Source organism: Lithobates pipiens, unplaced genomic scaffold (assembly GCF_037356315.1).
Source record: "Lithobates pipiens isolate NorthernLeopardFrog02 unplaced genomic scaffold, aLitPip1_a1.2 Scaffold_16, whole genome shotgun sequence".
NCBI classification, from domain to species: Eukaryota; Metazoa; Chordata; class Amphibia; order Anura; family Ranidae; genus Lithobates; species Lithobates pipiens.
In genome coordinates, this window is record NW_027507748.1 from 609602535 (window position 1) to 609625755 (window position 23221).

The following is a 23221-nucleotide window of genomic DNA, read 5'->3' on the forward strand; positions in this document are numbered from 1 at the left end:
CAGGTAAGTGTCACTATTTTAAAAGTCAGCAGCTGCAGTATTTGTAGCTGCTGGCTTTTAAAAAAAAAAAAAAAAAAACGCGGAGTCCCGGTGGACTCCCGCTTTAAACAGGGATATACTGTGCAATTCAGAGAAGTCTGTAGCCAATATTTACCTATCAGAAAATTTATGGCCAAATGATATCCAGTCTTTTTCAATCAGCACCTAAAGACAGAAAGAGGAGAGTATTTTTATGTAAGACAACAGAAGACAGTTCACTTCTTATAGCAGAAAACAAAAAACTGGCTGTATTTTTATTCTGATTCCTTACATTTAGAAAAGATCCCAGCTAAGTGCCATTTATACTAGGCAGTTTACATCTGAACCGGCATTGGAACATAACCCTGATATAATAACAGGAAAATTAAATCCCTTGCTGTGTGGAACCAGTTAAGATTAGCTTTTGCAGGAAAAGTGTAGATTTACGGTACATCTAAATTCAGCTACTGACAGTTCTGTCTCTCCCGAATGACATGTGGTTTTCACTTCAAAGCAACCATTGCTTATGTATGGTTTCATCAGGCGCTCAGTGTGCTCAGGTTTGCAATAGGAGTCATTTAAATAAAACCCTTATCGCAACCTGTCCTCAGCCTTTATATTGGGACAGACTCACCCTGCAATGGTTTACAAATGCTTGCAGTCACCAATGATATTTTCTCCTAAGAAACATATTAAAGGTAAGAATTACTGTATAATTTTCTTTTTAGTGTAGCGATACCCCCGGAGGAGCCGCTTAAGTTTGTTCAGTCCATTACTCTGCCTCTCAACCCCAGTAACAGTCTCAGCCCCCTCTGGCACTAGTGCAAGTGCAACCAATGAGAAACATACATTATGATAAAACACAGAAATTGTTTTCACTGCAATATTTCTGTGGAAAAGTACCAAACAGTAACAATATAAATGTTCAAGGAATGCAATGGGAGTGCAATAGCCGAGGTTATGAGCAATATAGCTCAATACTATATTCAGGCTGCTTTCAGGGGATTCAAAACCTAAGAATAACCCCAAGAGCAGAGGCACACTTAAATGGCAAAAAATCCCAATATGGCAATCCGTATCAGATTGGTTACCTTTACTCAGGTTGGCTCTATGAGTCCAGGCAGGAGGAGAGCTGAGGAATGACCCTCGTTGTGTCAGGCCTCTCTCTTCTGTCCCCTGACACCACAGGCCCAACTTTAAACACTTTATTCAAACCAACATGTAATGGCTTAACTTCCTAGATAGACTGTAATGGCTTAACTTCCTAGATAGACACACACCCACTGCACACACAGAGCCCTGAATGTGTATGTGGGTCCGTATGGCACTAGTAGCTTCAGTCTTTTGAAGAACAGATAAAACTTTGTGTTTTCAGCTAACCACTTTCGTTGGTACACTTAAACTTCTGAATAGCAGGGCCAAACAACACAACTTGCCTGGATTATCAAGAGAAGAAGGCAGGATCTTTCTCAGCAAGGTGAAAAGAACAATGGTGTCTGTATATAGTGTCCCTGGAAATGAATGGCCTTATCCTTTAGCCCTGTGGAACTACAAGTGTCAGGAAGATAACTAACAGCAATGATGTCGGTATACAGTGTCCATTTAGCTTCTTCTGTGGTGGGTGCAGTGTTCCCGTTTCCTACAAATGGACTAAAGCCCTCCATCCAACCCTGCGGTCAAGGCCCAATGACCGTCCTGGAACAGCAGGCTCTCCTGGCGACCCCACTGGTCACCTCACACTGGAACGCTTCCCTGTCAGTGCAGGTGTGCCTGGATGTGCACCTGTGATCCCCATCTCTCAGGCTGGATGTCCCAACTGGTGGCGGAGGCCTAAATCGTGCGGTGAAATCACCACAGGATGTGATGACAGATGTGATGTGATGACACAGAGTCTTAGCTGGCACTAGAGAGAAACAGTCTCATTGCAACAATGTTACAGAGTGTCTTTTGATATTGCAGATAAGATAGCCAGCTTCCTGCTACATCAGTATGCTGTGTGAATGGGACCACCAATAAAGCATGTAGTGGGGTTTTCACAAATCTGAAGGCAAAAGTGGAAATACATTTTAGGCATTCCTCACTCTTTCCAATACCAAAAAAAGATTAGGCTGGAGTTGTACTTTATCTCATAGGAGGAATTCCAGGCCTAACCTTAACTACTCTGAACACTGTCCCCTACCTCCTCCTAAAACCTATGCTTACTAACCCGTGTAAGAAAGATGGAGTTACTTACCTATTTCCAGAAGGAATCATTTTTAAAAAGGGATTCTAAAGACTTAAGGGGTTTTTTTTTTATAATATCTTTTTTGCCGCAGGATCTTCCCTAGCCCCCCTTAAACCTACCTGAGCCTGATCTTGACCCAGTGCTCTCTTCCTTCTCTCCCTTCTCACTGGGCATACTGATAGCAGTGGGTACCATTGTCTCTTGCTGTTGTCAATCAAATCTTGTGACAAAGAAGGGGGGTAGGGCCAAGCAATGCAGTCTGTATCTATAGACACAAGTACTGCAGCTCAGGATGGAGCTCCCACGAATGCCCTCACAGGGAGTGGCTTTCTATGGGGGCACTCGCCAAAAAGGTGGAGCCAGGAATGTCCGCGGGGCAGAAGAGGAGATCAGGAGTACTTTGTGAAAAACCATTGCAGAGGAAGGTTCACTTTAAGAGTGGTTAATTCAAGACCAAAATTCCACTTAAAAGCTAAATTCCATGAATTTAGTACTTTGTGAAAACTGCAGGCATACAATGAGTTAAGTCTAATTAGGTAACGTATGCACGTATTATAGACTTATCTGGATTACTCACATCTGACAGATTTACTGTGCTCCAGGAAGATAACTTCTGGAGCTCTGACACTGCTCATTGTGGTCTCAGTTCCTCCAAGAGCAGAGTCACTGGAACTGGTATGCCTGCCCCTCCCCCTCATCTGCCCATTTACAGAAGCCTTTGTATCATGTGAACACATAAGGCTTCTGTCAATGGGAAGCAGAGGGGAGGGACAGGCATAGCTGCTCTGTGTGCTTCTCTGCTCTCACAACGGGAGTGTACATTGTTTGTTTATTAAAAAAAAAAAATATGTGCATATATACAGAGTAAATAAAATTATATATAGACAAACAAAAATAGCTTACTCCAGTATAGAAAACAAACTGGCTTTTTTGACAGAAATAAACACACAGAACTAAATATACAAACCAAAATATATGATACTAAATTAAAAACAAGAACTGAGCGGGACTTTAAATGAAGTACGGGGTCAAAACCAAATATATGTTAATATTATTAATATAAAACACCACAACAAAGCCCTAACCACAACCTAAACATACCCTCGGGCTAAGAAACAAATACACATTTAACCCATGCATGCAACCTTTTTCCAAAAATCTGACCTTATAGAAATGTAGGGGATGTGAAAGGACAGAAAAAAAAGCTGCACACTCAGAGGATGACAGAGAACAGCTACGGGGACCTGATATTGCTCCACGCCTTTATTCTGACCACCCGCCATCACCTGTACTTCTCAAGACCCTGAATCTTCCCAACCTCACTCAGAATATTGTGCACCACCACCTTGACAGGAAGGAATTTTTTTCTGAATGGAAACCTGACAAAATCAAAATCCTGATGCGTCTCAAAAAAACCCATACGACCACTCCGCATAACTCAAGCGGGAGAGGAAAGGGATACCCAGAGCCCCACCCATCCGATTATAGGCTTCTATATTGAAGGGGCTCTGAAGCAAAAAATGGTCCATTGTCTCCTCCACTCCACTACACTCCACTTTTGGACAACCACGGTTCTCCGCAGAGAGGTGCTTCAAGTTGCCATTCACATAGAGTCTGTCATAGAATGAGAGCTAGACCAAATCCTGAAACTTCAAAAAGGATTCTCTGGATTAATAAAATGCAGACCCTCCCTCATAACAGGGCCTGGGCAATCCCTCAAGGCCAGTGGCTCACTAAAGGCAGATTCAACAACCCTCCTCTCCAGGTTTTTCCTAGGAAGAAACTTCATTTCCTCCCTTCACTCGCCACTGTCAAAGCATTTTCAGGCATGAGGCAACGTAAGCCAGGATCTTACCGTATTGGACCCCCAGGCTTTTTTTAGCTGGCTCACCATTCTCCCAGCTTCGCAGAAAAGGCCTAATCCAGGACTGAAAAATACCAACCCACCCAGATGGTTCCTCTCCCAGCATGTTACCAAAATTATGTTTCAAAAACATCAAAGAAAAGAATATCACTGTGTTGACTATACCTAGGCCACCCATCTACCTGGAAAGGTAGGTTACAGACCTCTTAATAAGGTTCAGTGTACAACATTAAGACCGCTTAATGAGGTACCACGCGAGTGTATTCTCCAGGGGTGCAATAAACCCTGTCACACATACGTATGTAATAGAGAAAAGCCTTGAAGGTGACATGCACCTATTTGGACCTAAAGTGATATTAAAGGCGATGGTTTTGTTTTTTTTCTAAAAATAACAAACATGTTATACCGACCTGCTCCGTGCAGTAGTTTTGCACAGAGCAGCCCCTATTCTCCTCTTCTTGGGTCCCCTGCCGGCGTGCCTGGCCCCTCCCTCCTGTCAAGTGCCCCTAGAGCAAGCAGCTTGCTATGGGGGCACCCGAGTAGGCTCTATCCCAAGCCACTGCTCTGTGTGTCCACTCAGACATGGAGCTGAATCTTGGCCTTAGCCCTCTCTCTCTCCTCATTGGCTCACTGACTCTGATTAACAGCAGCAGGAGCCAATGGCATCATCTGTGGTCTCAACCAATGAGGAGGGAGAGTCCCCGGAGAGCCGAGGCTCTCGTGCACATCGCGCATACAGAAGTTTTTTACCTTAATGCATAAAGTTTTCTACTGAAGCAGAAGGATCCGAACAAGGGACACCTCATACTAACTAAGTTTTGTCCATTGTACTGATTCTTCAGTTTTTCGTTTTAGCTAAACTTTGGATGAAACATTGTTTCCTTTGGCCATACCTGTACAGCCATTCCCCATTGATTTCTATGGGGCTGTCCCCCAGGCCTCTCTTGTATCGGGAAACTGTCCCATGGAAGTCTATGGGAATCAGATGTGCAGGTGTGGCCAGAGGAAATATGATTTTAGCCAGAGCCTTAAATGGTTCCTGAAGTCTATGGCCATCTGGTTCAGGTAAATATATACACTATATTGTCTAAAGTATTGTGACACCTGCCTTTACACACACACACACACACACACACACACACACACACACACACACGAACTTTAATGGCATCCTAGTCTTAGTCCATAGGGTTCAATATTGAGTTGACCCACCCTTTGCAGCTATAACAGCTTAAACTCTTCTGGGAAGGCTGTCAAATAGTGTGTCTATTTGAATATTTGACCATTTTTCCAGAAGCGCATTTGTGAGGTCAGGCACTGATGTTGGACAAGAAGGTGTTCTATATGGTTGAGGTCAGCACTCTGTGCAGGCCTGTCAAGTTCCTCCACCCCAAGCTCACTCATCCATGTCTTTATGGACATTGTTTGTGCACTGGTGGGCAGTCATGTTGGAACAGGAAGGGGCCATCCCAAAACTGTTCCCACAAAATCGGGAGCATGAAATTATCCAAAATGTTCTGGTATGCTGACAGCTTAAGAGTTCCCTTCACAGGAACTAAGGGGCCAGGCCCAATCCCTGAAAAACAACCCCACACCACAATCCCCCCTCCATTACATGATTTGGACCAGTGCACAAAGCAGGGTCCATAAAGACATGGATGATCTAATTTTGGGGTGGAGGAACTTGACAATATAATGTATTTGGGGTAGGGAAGAGGCTTATTTTAGGTTAAAGGGTTCAGCAAACAAAAAAATAAAAAAAATGATACTTTCTTTGAAAGTATAGTTATCCTTTTAAAAAAAGAGTTTTCCATTACCTGTATTGCAGCTCTACTATTCAAATTTCATATATTGTTGCATACAATGTAGAAGGGGTAGGAATTAAGCATACCACATTATTACTTTATAGAGAAGACTGTTTTATTTTCATTTTTTCTCTCTTTCTCGAATGGGTATAGGTTTTATCGATTACTCTGATTTTACTATATGTTCATTGTACAGTGATCTAAGAATTATTTGAAATTTTTAGGTTTTTGGACAGCATAAAGAAGGGTTAACACCCCTGTTACATTTTTTTTTGCTGTCTGTGCCCCTGTTCAGAAGAATTAACCTCACTTTCTGCCCCTGTGACAACTGGATTTTGAAAATGTTGGGGTATTGTGGAAACAGGGATTGGCGATAGAGCTTTAGTTGAGACACCTTTTTTCTCATAACTCTTATAGGAGGGAATTTCCCTTCCTATGGGTAGATTTCTTCTCACTTCCTGTTGTCTCCCTCCGTTTGTAAGTAGGAGTCATATGCAAGTCGGATATTTGTAACTCAGGGACTTTCTGTATTTTAAATGTATGTTCTTCCACTATTTATTTGTATACCTAATTAGTGGTTGAATATGTCTGATTATATATTTCTTCCTTTATAAGTTATGTGAAAAAAGTTGTAATTTTTTTTTTTTTGGGCTTTTCTTTATATCAGTTGTGGTAATAATCATTAAAGGTATATTTAACGTCTCGCTACATACATAATTCTTCTGCATGACTGTAGGAAGAAGTGGTGGTTGTTAAAGAATGAAAACCTTTTGAATTTCTTATGGAAATATTTAAGTTAATTGCAGTGATTTGGCCTGTGAGTATAGTGTGCTGACTGCAGAACCGAAGCGCCTCTTCAGTCGCTGGGAGAAGTTATCTGATCATAAGGGCAGGAACCCACTGTGGTAACTGATCAGCATAAGCCACTGAGATTGAAGGATAAAATAACACCAGACAAGTAAGAAGAGAATTAAGCATGTCTGGAAAAGACAGTGGTCAGAGTTGGCGACAGGCAAACAATCCGAGAAAACCAGGACAGAGGTCATAAGAGGAAGAAGTCAGGTTTAGGAAGTCAGGGCAGGTGACTATGCCTACTTCCATTTGTGTCCGTCTACAAGCTGTTGGCTGTTTCTATGAACAAAGACAACTGCAGTTAGAGCTCTGTGCTGTGCCTGAATAGTAAAGACATGTATGCAGAGGTCTGGGGTGTACCGGGCACCAGGTAATTCACATGGTCACATGGCATGGGGAAGTCTGGCTCCGATAAGAATATAGTTTAAACATCGACAGATGATACAATCAGATTTTCATTCACTTCATCAGCCTGGGTTCACACTAGAGCTGCACGATTCTGGCCAAAATGAGAATCACGGTTCTTTTTTGCTTAGAATAAAGAGCACGATTCTCACGGCGTAATATACAAAAAAAGTTGTGTAAAAAAAAAAGTGTATTTTTTCTCAAAAAAATTGCATTTGAAAGACTGCTGCGCAAACACAGTGTGACATAAAATATTGCAACAACCACCATTTTATTCTCTTTATATATATATATATATATATATATATATATTTTGTTTGAGTTTCTAAGTAATTTTCTAGCAAAAAAATTATTTTACCTTGTAACCAACAAATGTCAGAAAAAGGTTTAGTGTTAAACTTTCCTCATTTACACACCGTGTACCACATCGTTACAATGTTTATACTTAGTCCCACTGCTAAAGAATGTTGTGATACTTGGCAGGCTGCCCTTTTTTATTTTGACGGCCGTTGGCTTCAACAATGGAGAGAGAATTCTCTGCATAAAAAGAATCGGGAAATACTTTGTCAAGATCGCAAGGGGGAAAAGAATCATGATAATGATGCTCAGCGATTAATCGTGCAGCTCTAGTTCACACCAGATGCGGTTCACATTTACAGTGAATTCACTGCGGATATGGCACCGCATCTAAAATCGCAATTCGTCCATGCGAACTGATAGTGGAGTGTATTTTAAGTTAACAACACAGCAATCGGTTTTCAAAACGCAGCGCAATGTGCAGAATCGGATCCCATGGGTGTGAACACCCATGGGATCCGATTTTGGTGTGGACAAAAAAAAGTGTCCTGGCACCAGTGTGAATGCAGTGTGATTTGAGCCATACAAATCCATGGCTCAAATCGCACCCCAGAGACAACACATGTAATTCGCACAGGAATCTGCTGGGATTCCTGTGCTAATTATATGCAACTTCTCGCACCACAGCAGTGTGAACCCAGGCTCAGTGTGGCAAAGAGAACGCTTCAAACTATTTTGTTACTAATCCAATTCCTTTTAGCGATGAACAAAATTGTCAGGAAGACGCACAGACTCCCTTTTTACAACATCTATGCAGGGGGACCTAATGCCATTTTCATTAGTTTGAATTCAAATATTGCTATAATTTAATAATCATGCCTTATAAAGGCAGCTTGGCATGTTCTAACTTTGCTAGCTGATTAGCCACATTCAAATATAGAAAGAGGTACGGCCCTCATATGAATAACTAAAAAAAGAAAAAACTAGCATTAAAATAGCTTTTCCAATGGGCTTGACATAGTGTTATGAGGGAAAAATTTAACTTTACCAGTCATGGAGGAAATAATCAGGCTGCTATTGCTGACCGCAATACTTGTTGCCTTGCAGACCACAGTGGCTTAAAGTAGATCAAATATTGTTAATGGGATTTTAAATCAATATTACAAATTAGTCCACCCTTCTCATGCCTATGCTCCTACAAAATATGTAATTTAGCAGCTGGTTACAGGCGCAAAAGCCTAAATAACTGACTGCTGGGTGCCATCTGCTATTCTTTGGTTATGGGCAAACCATGTACCAGGCTTGAAAAGATGCTCCCAAGTATGCAACTGACCAAGTATGCAAATTACATCACTGCAGCAAAAGTAGCTGGACTCACCATGAAGCCTTTGATGGTTCTGTAGAAAGAATCCATCAATAATGATCCCAATGCACAGACTTGTGACGTACGGTCCCAGCCATCAGAACAATGTACCAGTACGCTGGTATTCTCCTCATATATAGCCTAAGGACACAAGCATTGATTTATTAACATTGTGCTAATAAAAGGAAGATAACAATGTAAAGGTAAATAACATAATAACGGCAATGCTACAATTTCCGGTTACAATATTCATAATGTGCTCCAAGAACAGAGACCAGGGCCTCATCGAGAGCTCCAAAACATCCGATTCTCGGTCACCTGATCTCTGTGATAGTCTCTGATTGGCTATCACAGTAATCAATCACTGTGAAGCCCGCCCCTGTGTCTTCTGTCACTGTGAATGGATGAGAGAGATACATTTTATCACTCTCTGTCCTTGCAGAGATAGAAAAAAAAAAAAGGTGTGTAGGAAAAAATAACAATAATTAAAAAAATAAAAAAATACCTAAATCAAGGTTTGGTCAGTGCCAGGGTTAGTGTTTGGGTCAAAGTTTACTATTAAGTATTTTTTGGACAGGATTTTTTTTTTGTATTATTATTAGTGTATTTTATGTAGGATTTAAAAAAAAGCAAAATGTGTATTCTTGATTCTGGTCTGTACTACGGGTACAGACAACTAACATACACATATGAGGTATCGCTGCAATCGTCATGAACAGGAGAATTGATTTTGGGTTGTTCTTTGGTGGTAGGTTATGGTAGTAGCAAGAAATATTCAGTTACATTTACATTTTTTTTTTACTATTATTTCCTCCAATAAGAAAAAAAAAATCAGGTGATATCCATTACCATTTACCACCAAATAAAAAACCCAATTTGTCCTAAAAAAAAAAAACCACGGTATAATCCACCTGGATGCACAAAGTAGCTGTGATGCTATGTACAGTTTTACTAATGCATTTCAAATGAAAAAAATTGGACTTAGGCATTTAGATTTGTTTTACATTTAGGAGTTAAATAAGCATTCCAGACATGGTATATTTTTACACAGTTACATTGGTCCATTTTGGACCAATGTAACTATTTACACACATACCTGGTCGATGCCCCTGGAAGCTGGAAATCATGGAAATAGACACTGCTACTTCAGTGATCTCCACTTGCTTCTGGGCCCCGTGCTGAGCGGTCGGCCTGATGTATTGTGAACACAGGGGGTCAGCCGCTCAGCACGGGAACCATTTTACAGAATGCTTTGCATTTTCTGATTGAATGCAAAGAGTTCTCTGATTGGATAAGGTGGAGTGGTGACATCAAAGGACACTAGACTTACAATTTCATCTACACCCTTACCAAGTGAATCTTGTTAAATCTCAGAGACAGGCGCTGCTGGGCAGTAAGGTGGAGACAGCGTTGAGAACCCAGAGAAGTCTCATAACATTTATATATTTATATCAGCAAAAATGATTATTGCCAAACCCTGGAAAACGGTTGCCTTGCCATTCGCAATCTTACAAGATAAAATGCAGATGTTTGAGAAAGTCTGGGACTATTTGACAGGAGATCCGAGATCTATATCCGATTACAGTTGTTTCTGGATGGTGGGAGTTGGACCAAAGAGTCATTTTCTACTTTTCTTTCATCCTTTCCTCTCTATCCCTTTTTTTTATTTTTTTCATTTTCTTCTCTTGGTCTTCGCTGTAGTTTTATTAGGGTTATCTGACTTATTCCCTATAAACCCTGAACAGCTACTACTACTACTACTTCGGAATGAATTCTGCTCTCAGGGAGCCGAGAGATGTGGTATCCTCAATATGGAGATCACCCCCTTTGTTAATACTTACAGTGGTCAATAAGTGCATCTACAACATACAAAGAGTCACAAGCAGAAGGTTCATTTTAAATTACAAAAAGTAGAGGCTTTATCTTTAAGGGTATATATAAGATGCAATATATTATATTTAGGTCACATCAGAAGTTCTAAACTAGAATTGAGGATACCTCATTCAGACGAGGATAGTAGAATTATCATAGACAGTAAAGATCTATACTTAAAAGAATGAACACTGTAGGTGTATCTACATATTTGAAAATTGTTTGGATCTAGTATATATTTATGTTTTATATTGTCCCTAGATCTAGTAGATATTTTATACTGTACTTGTTCCTTGTAACCAAGTTTGTATTCTCTTTTGTGAAAACCTCAATAAAAATATTGAAACAAAAAGGACACAAGACTTCTTAATTTATTTAATTCCATTGTAATGCACGCTGACATATGAAGATGATCTGTGTACCTTGGCTAAGCAGACAGAAGCATCCATCACTGCTTTGATGTGGCGAAGCCATCCACAGTTCTCTAGGCCATTGAAAAAGTCATTCACAGAAAGGTTTTTAGACCCGCAAACTGAAACAAACAAAAAAAAAAAGGTTAATATGTAATCACATCAATAATATTCCTGTAAAAAAGGAACATGATGGTAGTAGGAAAGGCTTAACGAGAAACTGTGCTTTTACAATGCAAACAGGTTAACCTTGATACAGTTCTCCACAGACACATGTATTTACCTTTCAAAGTCCTGTGTGAACTACAAGTCACTGAAGTCAATAGAGTTTTGGCTGTATAAGTATAAAGAGAAGAGGGTGCACTCTTCTAAATGTAGGCTGTTTTTAAAATTTGGAGGAATAAAAGCATGTCGAGAGTTTGGCTGCTGGCTCGGTCTGCAGAGATTGGCAGGTAAATGGCTGGTAGCTTTATCTTCTGGCCTGGAGAACTATACGGAGTAGATGACAGACTGCGGCGTGGAAAACAATCCACCTGTTACTGCTCGGCGGCTTCCAGGTATGTTCGGTAGCTCCAAATGCAGTGAGTGCATTGTTCCCATTTCTTTTAGTTTTTAATAAACAGCCAACATTTAGATGGGTGCGTTCCCTTGTGTTATATGTGCACTAGATAAATCAGGACCTGGACCACGAGGAGCAGCCCTTTGCTCTTTTGCCCGGCATTTATGTATTAGACTTTTGTGGCATTTTCCTCAGTTTCATCCCAGCCCCACCTCTACATATACCCATCCATGAGCCACCAGACAGCGCCATAGTCTTCATCCTTTTCTGAGAGTTCTGCATTTCCCGGTCACATTGTTGATTGGCTCAGTGCTGTCACAGGTAAGTCAATTGCTCTTCCTCCAAAAAACACCAGCCCGCTGACCAACAAATATTATATTATATTATATTATATTATATTATATTATATTATATATATATATATATATATATATATATATATATATATATATATTTTAGGGCTGTGTTGGATTACATTATTGAAATAATTAGGCTACATATACACATGGGCACACAATGTCCTAGAGCCAAACATAGACATGTACAACAATGAAATGGTGAGGAGCACTGGGGCTTTGTGACACCCATATACGTTAAATAGTCATACACACTAATGAAAGTATAAAACAAAAAAAAGTATTAAAAAAGTATTGAAAAAGCTAAAATGTCACCTGGAAGGAAATAAAAATAAATGAAGGTACAGTAACAAATACGATTCTAATTAAATTATACCTGAAATCCCTACAACCCCAATTAGCACAATTAGCACAAAAAAGTCCAGCCAATTCCAGAAGAGAGGTGAAAATGTGTCCCTAACCAAACCGGAGGTTGGGATCAAGGAGGTGCATCTGCAGTTTATCCTAATAGACATCTGCTGTGTGCAGTAACCTTTTCCTAGTCTGGTGAGTGAGAGGATCCACAGCCTAAAGCTTAGTACACACCGCTAGTTTTTTTTTGTTCAACCCAGCGGGCTGACAGCTCAGGTCGGAGCCGCCGTTCTGTTCTATTGTGTTTGGTCAGTGCAGATCGGGAGACGGTTGGCAGACCTTTTTTGGTCATGCCCTTTTGATAGAAGCTGGCTGAACACCCGGCTTTTGTCAGACCGCAGGCAGTACACACGGGCCAAATGTTAGCCAGTTTCTATTGATCTGGCTGATGCCGCCGATATTTGGCTTATGTGTACGGGGGTTAAAAAACTCCAATGCAGCTCACCACAGCAAGCTCTTTTCTTACTCCCATCCCTGTACAGAAAAGAAAATACTGAAAGAGAAAGTATTAAACCTCTCTTGTGTTTCCAGGAAGAAAGAAATGAGAACATCCCTATGTTTGAGATGCCATGATGCAAAACTTTTATTTTAAAATGGAATTTCAGCTCAAGGCCTTCTGCTTAGAGAAGACAGGAGGACCCCACTATCCACTCTACTAAAAATGGTTTTGCAGAAGAGTTGGGTATGGGCGGGTGGGGATGGGAAGGGGAGGGGTGGGTGGATTTCTGGAGGAGATGATCTGGATCCGGTAACCATTCCATACCATGTATTGACTTGAATATCTATGTGAGACGTGTATATACATTGTGTGTGATGAGTGCACCTGTGAATATCATATGATTTGATGAAGACCGCATTTGTTTTTCTGTATGTACCGTACCTCCTTTTTTTTCAATAAAAAGAACTCATGTTTAAAAAAAAAAAATGGTTTTGAATGGAGCTATAATATTAGTAACAATAAATTACAAAATAGCTTGTGTAGCATATACATTTGTTAAAGCTGAACTTCGGATTGGAATCTAATTTTGCCCCATAACTTCTGTTGCCATACACAATTGAAACGTGATTCAATAAAAAGTAAATATGTGGGAAAACCCAGTGACATCATCGCTTTATATGACATCACTGGGTCTTCCCAGTTCATCAATTGTTACTGTGACAGGAAGTGACATCAGCTCTTAACTAATTTCTCCTTCCAATGCTTGCCAATAGCTGCTTTGTTTCATTCATCACTTTGAATGAGACAAAGCAGCTATTAGCAAGCATCAGAAGGAGAAATGAGTGAAGAGCAGATATCACTTCCTGTCACAGTGCATGGGTGATGAACCAAGCTACAATTTCCATCATACAATGGAAAATATAGCAGGTAATGGGTGTGAATGTGGGGGCAATGGGCGTGACTGTGGGGGGGTCCTTTGAATAGCCTGCCAATCACTTACAGTAGGTGTGGATGGGACAGACCAGCAATCTCCTGACTTATCCATTAAACAATGCAACGTTAGTGGAAGGGTCAGACTCTTGGGCCCTTCACTCCAGTGACCAGTGATGTAATGACTTCACCGCTCAATGCATAGGGACTAAACAGAGGCATTACAAGACCAGTGGCCAAGGAAATAGCAGGCATAGTGAGCAACAGTCATACAAAAAGAAATGAAGGAGGCTACACCATTATAATTAATAAAGTAAAGATATTTCAATGGGTGAATATCTGTATAGAAAAACAAAAAGATATTGCTAAAAGCTAAGAAATAAACTTTATAAAAATAAAATTTCTGCCTGGAGTCCAGCATTAATTCTTAGCACACCCAGTGTTTTCCTTCAAATAAGTCTCAGCCGAGCATCTTCAGGTATACACTGACCTCTAGTGGATACAACAAGACTTGCAAGTAAATACTGAAGGGTCTTAGGCCTAATGCACACTGGACGTTTTTACTGCTGCTTCTAGGGCAGGGATATGCAATTAGCGGTCCTCCAGCTTTTGCAAAACTACAAGTCCCATCATGCCTCTGCCTCTGGGTGTCATGCTGGTGGCTGTCAGAGTCTTGCCATGCCTCATGGGATTTGTAGTTCTGCAACAGCTGGAGGTCCACTATTTGCATATCCCTGTTCAAGGGGCATCTGACGTTTTTTTTTCCTGCCTCTAAACACCTCTCCGTGTTAGCCTATGTGTCCATGCACACACAGGCTTTTTGCAGCGTTTAGTGGCAGGAGCTTATAGGGGCTGTTAGAGGCAAGAAAAAAAAAAACACTGCAGCAGCGTTTGGGCAGAAAAAAAGTTTGAAGCTACTAACAGCTGCTAGAAGTTAACAGCTTCTAAAAGCTGATAACACCTTCCAAAAAGCAAAAAAAAAAATCAGTGCTTGAGCATTAATTCATTTCAATGACCAGAATAAATGATTTATTCTGTCCAATGAAATGAATCTCCTAGATTGTAAGCTCTAACGAGCAGGGCCCTCTGACTCCTCCTGTATATAATTGTATTGTATTGTAACTGTACTGTTTGCCCTCATGTTCTAAAGTGCTGCTCAAACTGTTGGTGCTATATAAATCCTATATAATAATAATAACAAAAAATTTTTAACGCCCAAGAACTTGACGCCTGTAAAAGCTCCTAAAAGCTTGTATAAGCTTAAGACACTTTTACAAGCGTCAGGCATTTTTTCTGCAAAAACGCTGCTGGCTTCTAGGAGAGTTAAATAAACGTCCTGTGTATATGAGGCCTTACAGTTAACAATATTACAAGCTGGTAAGCATCCTCACAATAATCATTATTTTCCTGTATATATTTATTTTTGTTTTATTCTTTGTTTATATAAAAGGTATTTTACAATTTAGTCAGGAAATGCGAGAAAACAAAAACAGAAGGAAGCTGCAATCACCCAATAAATACAGTTCTTCAAGGTTTAGGACTTTTTGGTTGTAATTATCATCATGAAAGAATACAAATTTTTTTTTTTACGAACTTCTTAAAGCGGTTGTAAACCGCTGCTGTTGTAAAAAAAAAAACAAAAACAAAAAAAAAACATGCAAGGCAATGGCATAATGTGCTAGTATGCATCGTATACTAGCACATTATGAAATACTCACCTTGGAACAAAGCCCTCCAGCATTGTGCTGTCATCACTGACAGGGCTGACATCTTCCTTGTCTTTTTTTCCGGGTTTCGCACGCTCCGGCCATGTGTTTGGTTGGAGCTACAATGACATCACTCCCACGCATGCACGCCGGAGCCCTCGTTTCCGACACAAAGCTCTGAAGCCCCGGCAAGGTATGTTGGACCTTCAGATCCCATGCGTCGGTGACAAAACTGGCTGCATCCAGGGTGAAGTGTTTCATTTTACCTACAGGTAAGCCTTAAATTGGATGTAAACCCTCTCCTATACCCAGTGAAGTGAACAGCCTTAGATGATACAAAGAGATGAAACAAATCACCCTATATAAAAGTTTTACATGTATATGTATTCCCTTGCTATATTCTTTAGACTTCTTGCATGGTGTTGGAGATTTTCTCTTCCTGTTCAGCAGTAGGAGTGGATTTTTGGGATACAGCCAAGACAGCTGATTGGAGGAAAGGCACACATCCCCTCTCCACATAGGCAAAGATTTGCAGAGCTCTGCACTAAATGGAGCAGCTCTCTGCTAATCTATTTATAGCAACCTCCCACAACACAAACTTTAGGCTGGTTTTATCCCCTGTGTCAGAGAACTTGTCAAAAGTGGTCAGGCCGATAACAGAGCTACGAAACAGAAGAAACACATGGGAATCAGATCTTTGAAGAGAGATAAGGAAACAGTGCAGATATATGTGCCCAGCTCAAATTTCATGCATCGGGTTTACATCCACTTTAATATAGGCTTAGCTGTAGGTAAAAAAAAGACCAAGCAGGGTTTAATACCGCTTTAAGGGGTAGCTTACTGACATTGCTCTGCTACAGTGGCGGAAATAATTATTTGATCCCCTGCATATTTTGTAAGTTTGCTGACTTACAAAGAAATGAAGGGTGTATAATTTTTATCATAGGTGTATTTTAAAATAATAGAGACAGAACATCAACCAAAAATCAAAAAGAAAAAAAAAAAAAAACACAAGATACAAATGTAATAAATTGAGTTGCAGTTTAGTGAGTAAAATAAGTATCCCCAAGCAAAACATGACTTAGTACTTGGTGGAGAACCCCTTGTTGGCAAGCACAGAGGTAAGACATTTCTTGTAGTTAGTGACCAGGTTTGCACACATCTCAGGAGGGATTTTGGTCCACTCTTCTTTACAGATCTTCTCTAAATCCTTAAGGTTTTTGGCTGTCGCTTAGCAATTCGAAGTTTCAGCTTAGATATCTGGTGAGTTTGCATTCCTCACACATGAGTGATGGTGGAGCACAGATAAAACAATTGTTAGTCACTGCACAAAATCCTTCCACTACGGTGACTGGACTCATCCTGAGGGCATTTTCTCTTTTCTCACAACTTACTGAGCTTTTATTGTGGAACACAATTTTTTTTTTTTTTTTTTATTAAGGATTTGTATTAGAGGTCGACCAATATGGGTTTTTCTCTGGCCGATACCGATATTTCGAAATCGCCACGGCCGATGGCCGATATATGATGCCGATTTTTTTGGGTAGATATGTTAGGCCGATTATTTATTTATTTTTTCCCCTTCATCTCATAAAATCTAACAGTTGGACACCTTTCCCACTGGGGCATTTTTCAGGCGCTTTAAAATAGCGCCTGTAAAGTGCCTGCAAAACGGCTCCCCTGCAGTCTGTGTGGAAGCCCCAAGTGCTTTCACACTGAGGAGATGCGCTGGCAGGACGTTAAAAAAAAGTCCTGCAAGCAGCATCTTTCGAGTGGTGTATACAGCTCCTCCACCACTCCTGCCCATTGAAATGAATGGGCACCGCTGCCGAAGCACCTGCAATGCGATTTGGCAGCGGCGCTTCACGGGCACATTTAACCCCTTCCTGGGCCACTAGCTGAATTATAAGTGCCCCGCTAAAATGACGGTAAAGCGCCGCTAAAACTGGCAGCGTTTTACCGTCAACGCCTGCTCGCTCCGGTGTGAAAGCAGCCTTAAGTGATACAGAAAATTTCTTACATTTATTAAACAAAACAAATATCCAAACAGTTCACTTGTATGTATAATTTAGAATGAAATTATATATATATATATATATATATATATATATATATATATATATATATATATATATATATATATATATATATTACACAAAAACAGGTAATAAAAACTTTTGGATGAAAAAAATGGGCTAACTTTACTGTTTTTTTTTTTTAAATCTGTGTATTTTTTCCCCAAAAAATTTAGTTTGAAAGACCGCTGCGCAAATACCGTGTGACAAAATATTGCAACAACCGCTATTTTATTCCCTAGGACAGTGATGGCGAACCTTGGCACCCCAGATGTTTTGGAACTACATTTCCCATGATCCTCGTGCACTCTGCAGTGTAGTTGAGCATCATGGGAAATGTAGTTCCAAAACATCTGGGGTGCCAAGGTTCGCCATCACTGCCCTAGGCAGGGCCGGATTAACATAGGGGCTATTGGAGCTGCAGCTCCAGGCCCCTTTCTCAAGATAGGCCCATTTGCCCAAAAAAAAAAAAAAAAAAAAAAGATTGACTTCGAGGATTGTAGCTCGGCGATCAGGAGTCACAGAGACCCCACATTTGGGGGGTAGGTAGCTAAAGACCCACTCCAGCACTGGTTAAAATATGGGGCTGCTATCATCTATGGTTCCGGAGATACAGGGCTGCTTGCGCAGCCTGTCAGAAGCTACATACAGAGCGGCCAGTTTAAACACAGTCTGGAACACTGCAGCAGACGGAGAGGATGAACTCACAGTGCTCATAATAATTATTTGTATATTACTTATGATAATTAACCCCTTGCCACCCAGGCCCATTCTGAGACTTCTCTCCTACATGTAAAAGTCATCATTTTTTTATGCTAGAAAATTACTCAGAACCCTCAAGCATTATATATTATTTTAGCAGACACTCTATGGAATAAAATTGTGGTCTTTGCAACTTTTTATGTTACATGACATTTGCGCAGCAAATTTTCAAACTTTTTTTTGGAAAGAAACAGTTTCATTCATTAAAAAAACCCACTAAAGTTAGCACTATTTTTTGTTGTGTACTAAGCGATGCTTTATAATTTTTTTACAGGTTACACGTTTAGAGTTACAGAGGAGGTCTAGTGCTAGAATTATTGCTCTCGTTCTAACGATCGTGGCGTATGTAACCTGTGTGTATCTGGCTCTGATACTAACCAGTGCCTACCCAGGGACTGACTAGTATCTCTCCCCAGCCTGTCCCCACACACCCTCTCACCTGCTGACCTGTGAATGGGGCAATCACTCCCGCAGTGTTATTGTGTTCTGCCAGTCAATACAATGATTAGTGTTGCTAACTATAGCTGGCAGCACTGATTGTTTTGGGGAAAACCTGACAGGCTGGTTGTACTCAAGTCAGTTAATAGGTTGACTTGTGTAAAACCAGCTAGCCCATACATAGATCGACTATGGCTGGTCTCTGCTTAATTGGTGTAATTTCAATCCATGTATGGCCCGATTAACCACTACGCCGTCCCTAAACATCCTTCCACAAACCTTTACATTTTTCCTTCCCAGATTACTTCATCCTCCTCTCCCATACATAGTGCCCACTGTCATACCCTCCACACTCCTCTCCTGTACATACTACTCACTGTCATACCCTCCATACTCCTCTCCTATACATAGTGCCCACTGTCACACCCTCCACACTCCTCTCCTGTACATACTACTCACTGTCATACCCTCCATACTCCTCTCCTATACATAGTGCCCACTGTCACACCCTCCACACTCCTCTCCTGTACATACTACTCACTGTCATTCCCTCCATACTCCTCTCCTATACATAGTGCCCAGCGTCATATCCTCCCTCCACACCCCTCTCCTGTAATTACTGCTTACTGTCCTACTCTCCACACTTCTCTCCTGTACATATTGCTCACTGTTATACCCTCCACACTGTTCTCTTATACATAGTGCCCAATGTCATACCCTCTACACTCCTCTGCTGTGCATACTGCCCACTGTCATACCCTTCACACTCCTCTCCTGTACATAGTGCCTTCTGCCATACCCTCTTCACTCCTCATGTACATAGTGCCCACTGTTAGACCCTCCACATTCCTCTCCCTCACCTGCACATACTTCCCACTTTTATACCATCCATACTCCTCCCCTATGCCTCTTACCCACAAAAACTGTTCTTTAAAATTATACTGAATATCCTCAATGTTACCAGCTCTAGAATGGGCACTTTTGTCAGTTCAACTAAAGGAAATCTCACAGTCCTCATATTTGTTCTGCCCCATTATTAGTATTTATTTAATTTTTTAACTACTATTGTGATGTATAGAGGAACATAGGGGATGTCAGCTACTCTAAATATAGCAATTGTAAAAAAGCGTTCCTGAAAATATTTTTGAAATGTTGACAACTATGCACTTAGGCACTGCCCAAGGGCCACAGGGTCAGTAGGGGGCCCCATGAGAGGCTCGTGATATTAAAGCAGTAGTAAACTTTTCGAACATTACTACTTTTTAGAGGCCCTGGGGTAGGTTATGCCATAATGTACAAGTATGCCCAGCATATTAGCACATTAGGGTACACTTAAATTGTCAGACTGAGCCCTCCAGTGCTGTGCTGTGATCAATCCGGTGGGGCCTGGGCACTAACATCTTCACCCGGTCTTCCTTCTGGGTTCTGTGCCTTCGGTCACTTGCCTTGGCCAGGCTGCATTGATGTCATTCCCACACATGCTCATGTGCATCCTCTTTCTCTCACCCCCCTCTTCTCTCTCATCCTCGATCCCTTACCCCTCACACCTCTTTCATCCCCTTTCTCTCTCTCTCATCCTCCCTCTCTCTCTTTAATTTAATTTGTTATAACAAAAAAATGTTTGCATTTTTATTTACTTATTGTTTATAAAAGGCCCTACCAAAATCCTCAGCACCAGGCCCATGATGTTCTTAATCTGGCCCTGGCCCTAGGATCTCTGCTAAAAATATATATATATAAGTTTTGGGGGTTCTAAGTGAATTTCTAGCAGAAAATACAGGATTTTTATTTGTAAGCATCAAGTGTCAAAAAAGATTTTAGTCTTTATATGGTTAAACTGAGAACTCTACACACCAAGTTGAGTTCATTCATTCAAGTGTAAACATTGTATCTTTTTGATCTTTTCTTGGCAGACTGCCCAGAGAGTAGACAAGTTGCTTCACTCAAGTCTCCAGGCAACTTGCACTGCCTTTTTTCACAGCACAATCAGCAGATGCCGATTAATTAAAAAACGCCAAATATCGGCCGATATATCGGTCGACCTCTAATTTGTATTAAATTTATCCGAGTTAGCGCCGGACTTTTACTTTATTCTGATAATCATTTTTTAAGGTGAATTTTTTTTACTTGAAAAAGGGGCAGCTATACTCACACTTTTTTGCACAAATATAATTTTCACATATTTTTGGCACCAGTACTTGTTATTTGAATATACACTATAAAATTTGTATTGTGTTTTTTCTGGATTTTTGGTTGATATTTTGTCTCTATCATTTAAAATACATCTATGATAAAAATTACAGACCCTTCATTTCTTTGTAAGTGGGATAATTACAAAATCTGCAGAGGATCAAATAATTATTTTCCTCACTGTATATCATTGCGGAAGCGTAGTTTCAGTTTTACAAGAAAAAAAAAAAGCTACATTTACAGACTGCATGCACATTTGGGCAAATTCATAAAAGGTATCATAGACAACCTTTAGAATTGTGTCTAGGTGTAGATTCATGAATCTGTCAATATTGGCACTATGGGAGTAGTGTCCATACTGAAAATTCCTTCCGCAGTGTGCTCACTCCCTCCACAGGCATCACACTGACAGGTACATAGCCTATTAGTATTAAACTAAAGATGGGCAGTGCCTGATGAGGAACTGAGAGACTAATTCCCCATCAGGTCTGCTTTACTTTTGATTGACAGTGGATGGCAGGACCTGAATGGGAACTAGTCTCAGAGTTCCCCATCAGGCCCCACTCACCCAACAGTGCAGTTGTTGGGTGGGCAGAGCCTGATGGGGAACTCTGAGACTAAGTCTCTGAGATAGATGGCATTGGGCGGATTCAAAAGCTGCTATCGGAACTGAATAGCTGCTATTGATCTGCCCAATTCTATATGCTTTCAATCATATCCAACGTGGACCTGATGGGGAACTAGTCTTTCAGAGTAATCAAAAAATAAAAAAACAGGCCCTTCAGTGCATATAATATTCAATAACCTTGGACTTTATATCTCAAAACATCATGAAGTTATTAAAAAATATAAAAGTCCAAAATCTTTCTATAAAGGAAAGTCCCCAATCGCCGTGATCTTGTAATCAGATGTGAAATAACTAGTTCTTCTTTAAATTAAAAAGTTGCTTTCCCACGTTTCCCGGGTGAAATATGCACTCACCGCCGCTTGTGTTCCCAGAGTCGGCGTGCGTTCCAAGAGGCCAGATGAGACATTAGTGGCTCAGCTTCTTTGCATTTTGAAATGCATAGAAACTGAGTTGCTGACGTCACATCTGGCTCCTTGGAACAACACAATTGACTCTTTGTGCTGCATCTCCCTCCTCTATACGTATGCCAGTTCCTTTTATAAGGGATAGTCTACCTCTTCAATAATCGTCCCTTTACAGAATGTCTACTGTAGTTAGTTGTGAACCCCACCATAGCTGGGACAGAAAGGGAGTAAACGCTGCAAGTTTTATAAAAATTTGGACTTTTGTTGTGATCAGGATCATGTGTGCCATTGGTAACCTTTACAAGGATTAAAAGGGAAACAACTTTTAGTGCTAGTTCCCACCAAAAGAGAATGTGACAGGGGTTATGGCATTTTAGGTATGAATGGTAGACTTTGACACAACTTTTATTATCAGTGAACTATATGTATTAACACTAAATTTTATGTAACAGAAGAAGTTTTGGAAGATAAGTCACCTACCTTCCAAGAGTTTCTGCAGACTCGATCTCATTACATGAATGTTCTCAATTCCAACAAACTGAAATTTAATGTTGGAGTAATTATCTGCATTCTCATACCCTTTGCCTGCTGCTCTGTTTGCCATAGCATTCAGCTGTAAATGATAATGTCACACAAAATGTTTTAAAAACATATTTGATCAAACATTTATTAAAACAATCATGAATTCTGAGAACACATGAGAGCTGTAAAAGGCAAGAAGCATAACAACATTCCAGAAGATACTGTATAGGAGAAACCTTGGGTGATACCATTTTTGCTTTATAGTTTAGCCTTCAGTGCTGGGAGAGAACTCCAGGTAAATAGAAGAATACACAGCTGTACATATATGGGAGCTATTTTACCTCCTATAGGATACGCATTTCTGTGTATCCAGTTATGAGATTTAAACTGCTTGCCAGACAGTACAGCCAACCTGGTGACCTGTTTTATAATAACTAATACTAAGTCACCTCTCTGCCCTCACTATGTGATTTGAAAGTGATAAACCAGAAGCAATCCATGCCTTTGCCACTCTGCATTCTTTACCTGTCAAACGGTTTCTTGTCATTACACTAGCATAAGTACACCTGATTGAATGCTTGTTCTCCCAATTTGCTAAACAGGGAATTAGACCCCTTTCATATTAGTAGTCCAATCAGGTCCACCTGTCAGTGTTATAGGTGGCCACAATCGGACCCTCCATTTACCTCTA

The 23221-nt window shown here is 40.5% G+C and overlaps 1 protein-coding gene across 1 annotated transcript in view; it reads right to left on the reverse strand.

Moving 5' to 3' along the window:
* Positions 1-23221, reverse strand: part of MTMR6 (myotubularin related protein 6) — a 119254-nt gene that overhangs the window by 52821 nt on the left and 43212 nt on the right. Inside the window, exons 7-10 of the mRNA XM_077484040.1 lie at positions 22489-22621; positions 11123-11232; positions 8844-8969; positions 155-204 (exon numbers count right to left, since the gene is read on the reverse strand). Of these exons, the coding sequence (XP_077340166.1) occupies positions 155-204; positions 8844-8969; positions 11123-11232; positions 22489-22621 (419 nt within the window). The remainder of the gene's footprint in view (positions 1-154; positions 205-8843; positions 8970-11122; positions 11233-22488; positions 22622-23221) is intronic.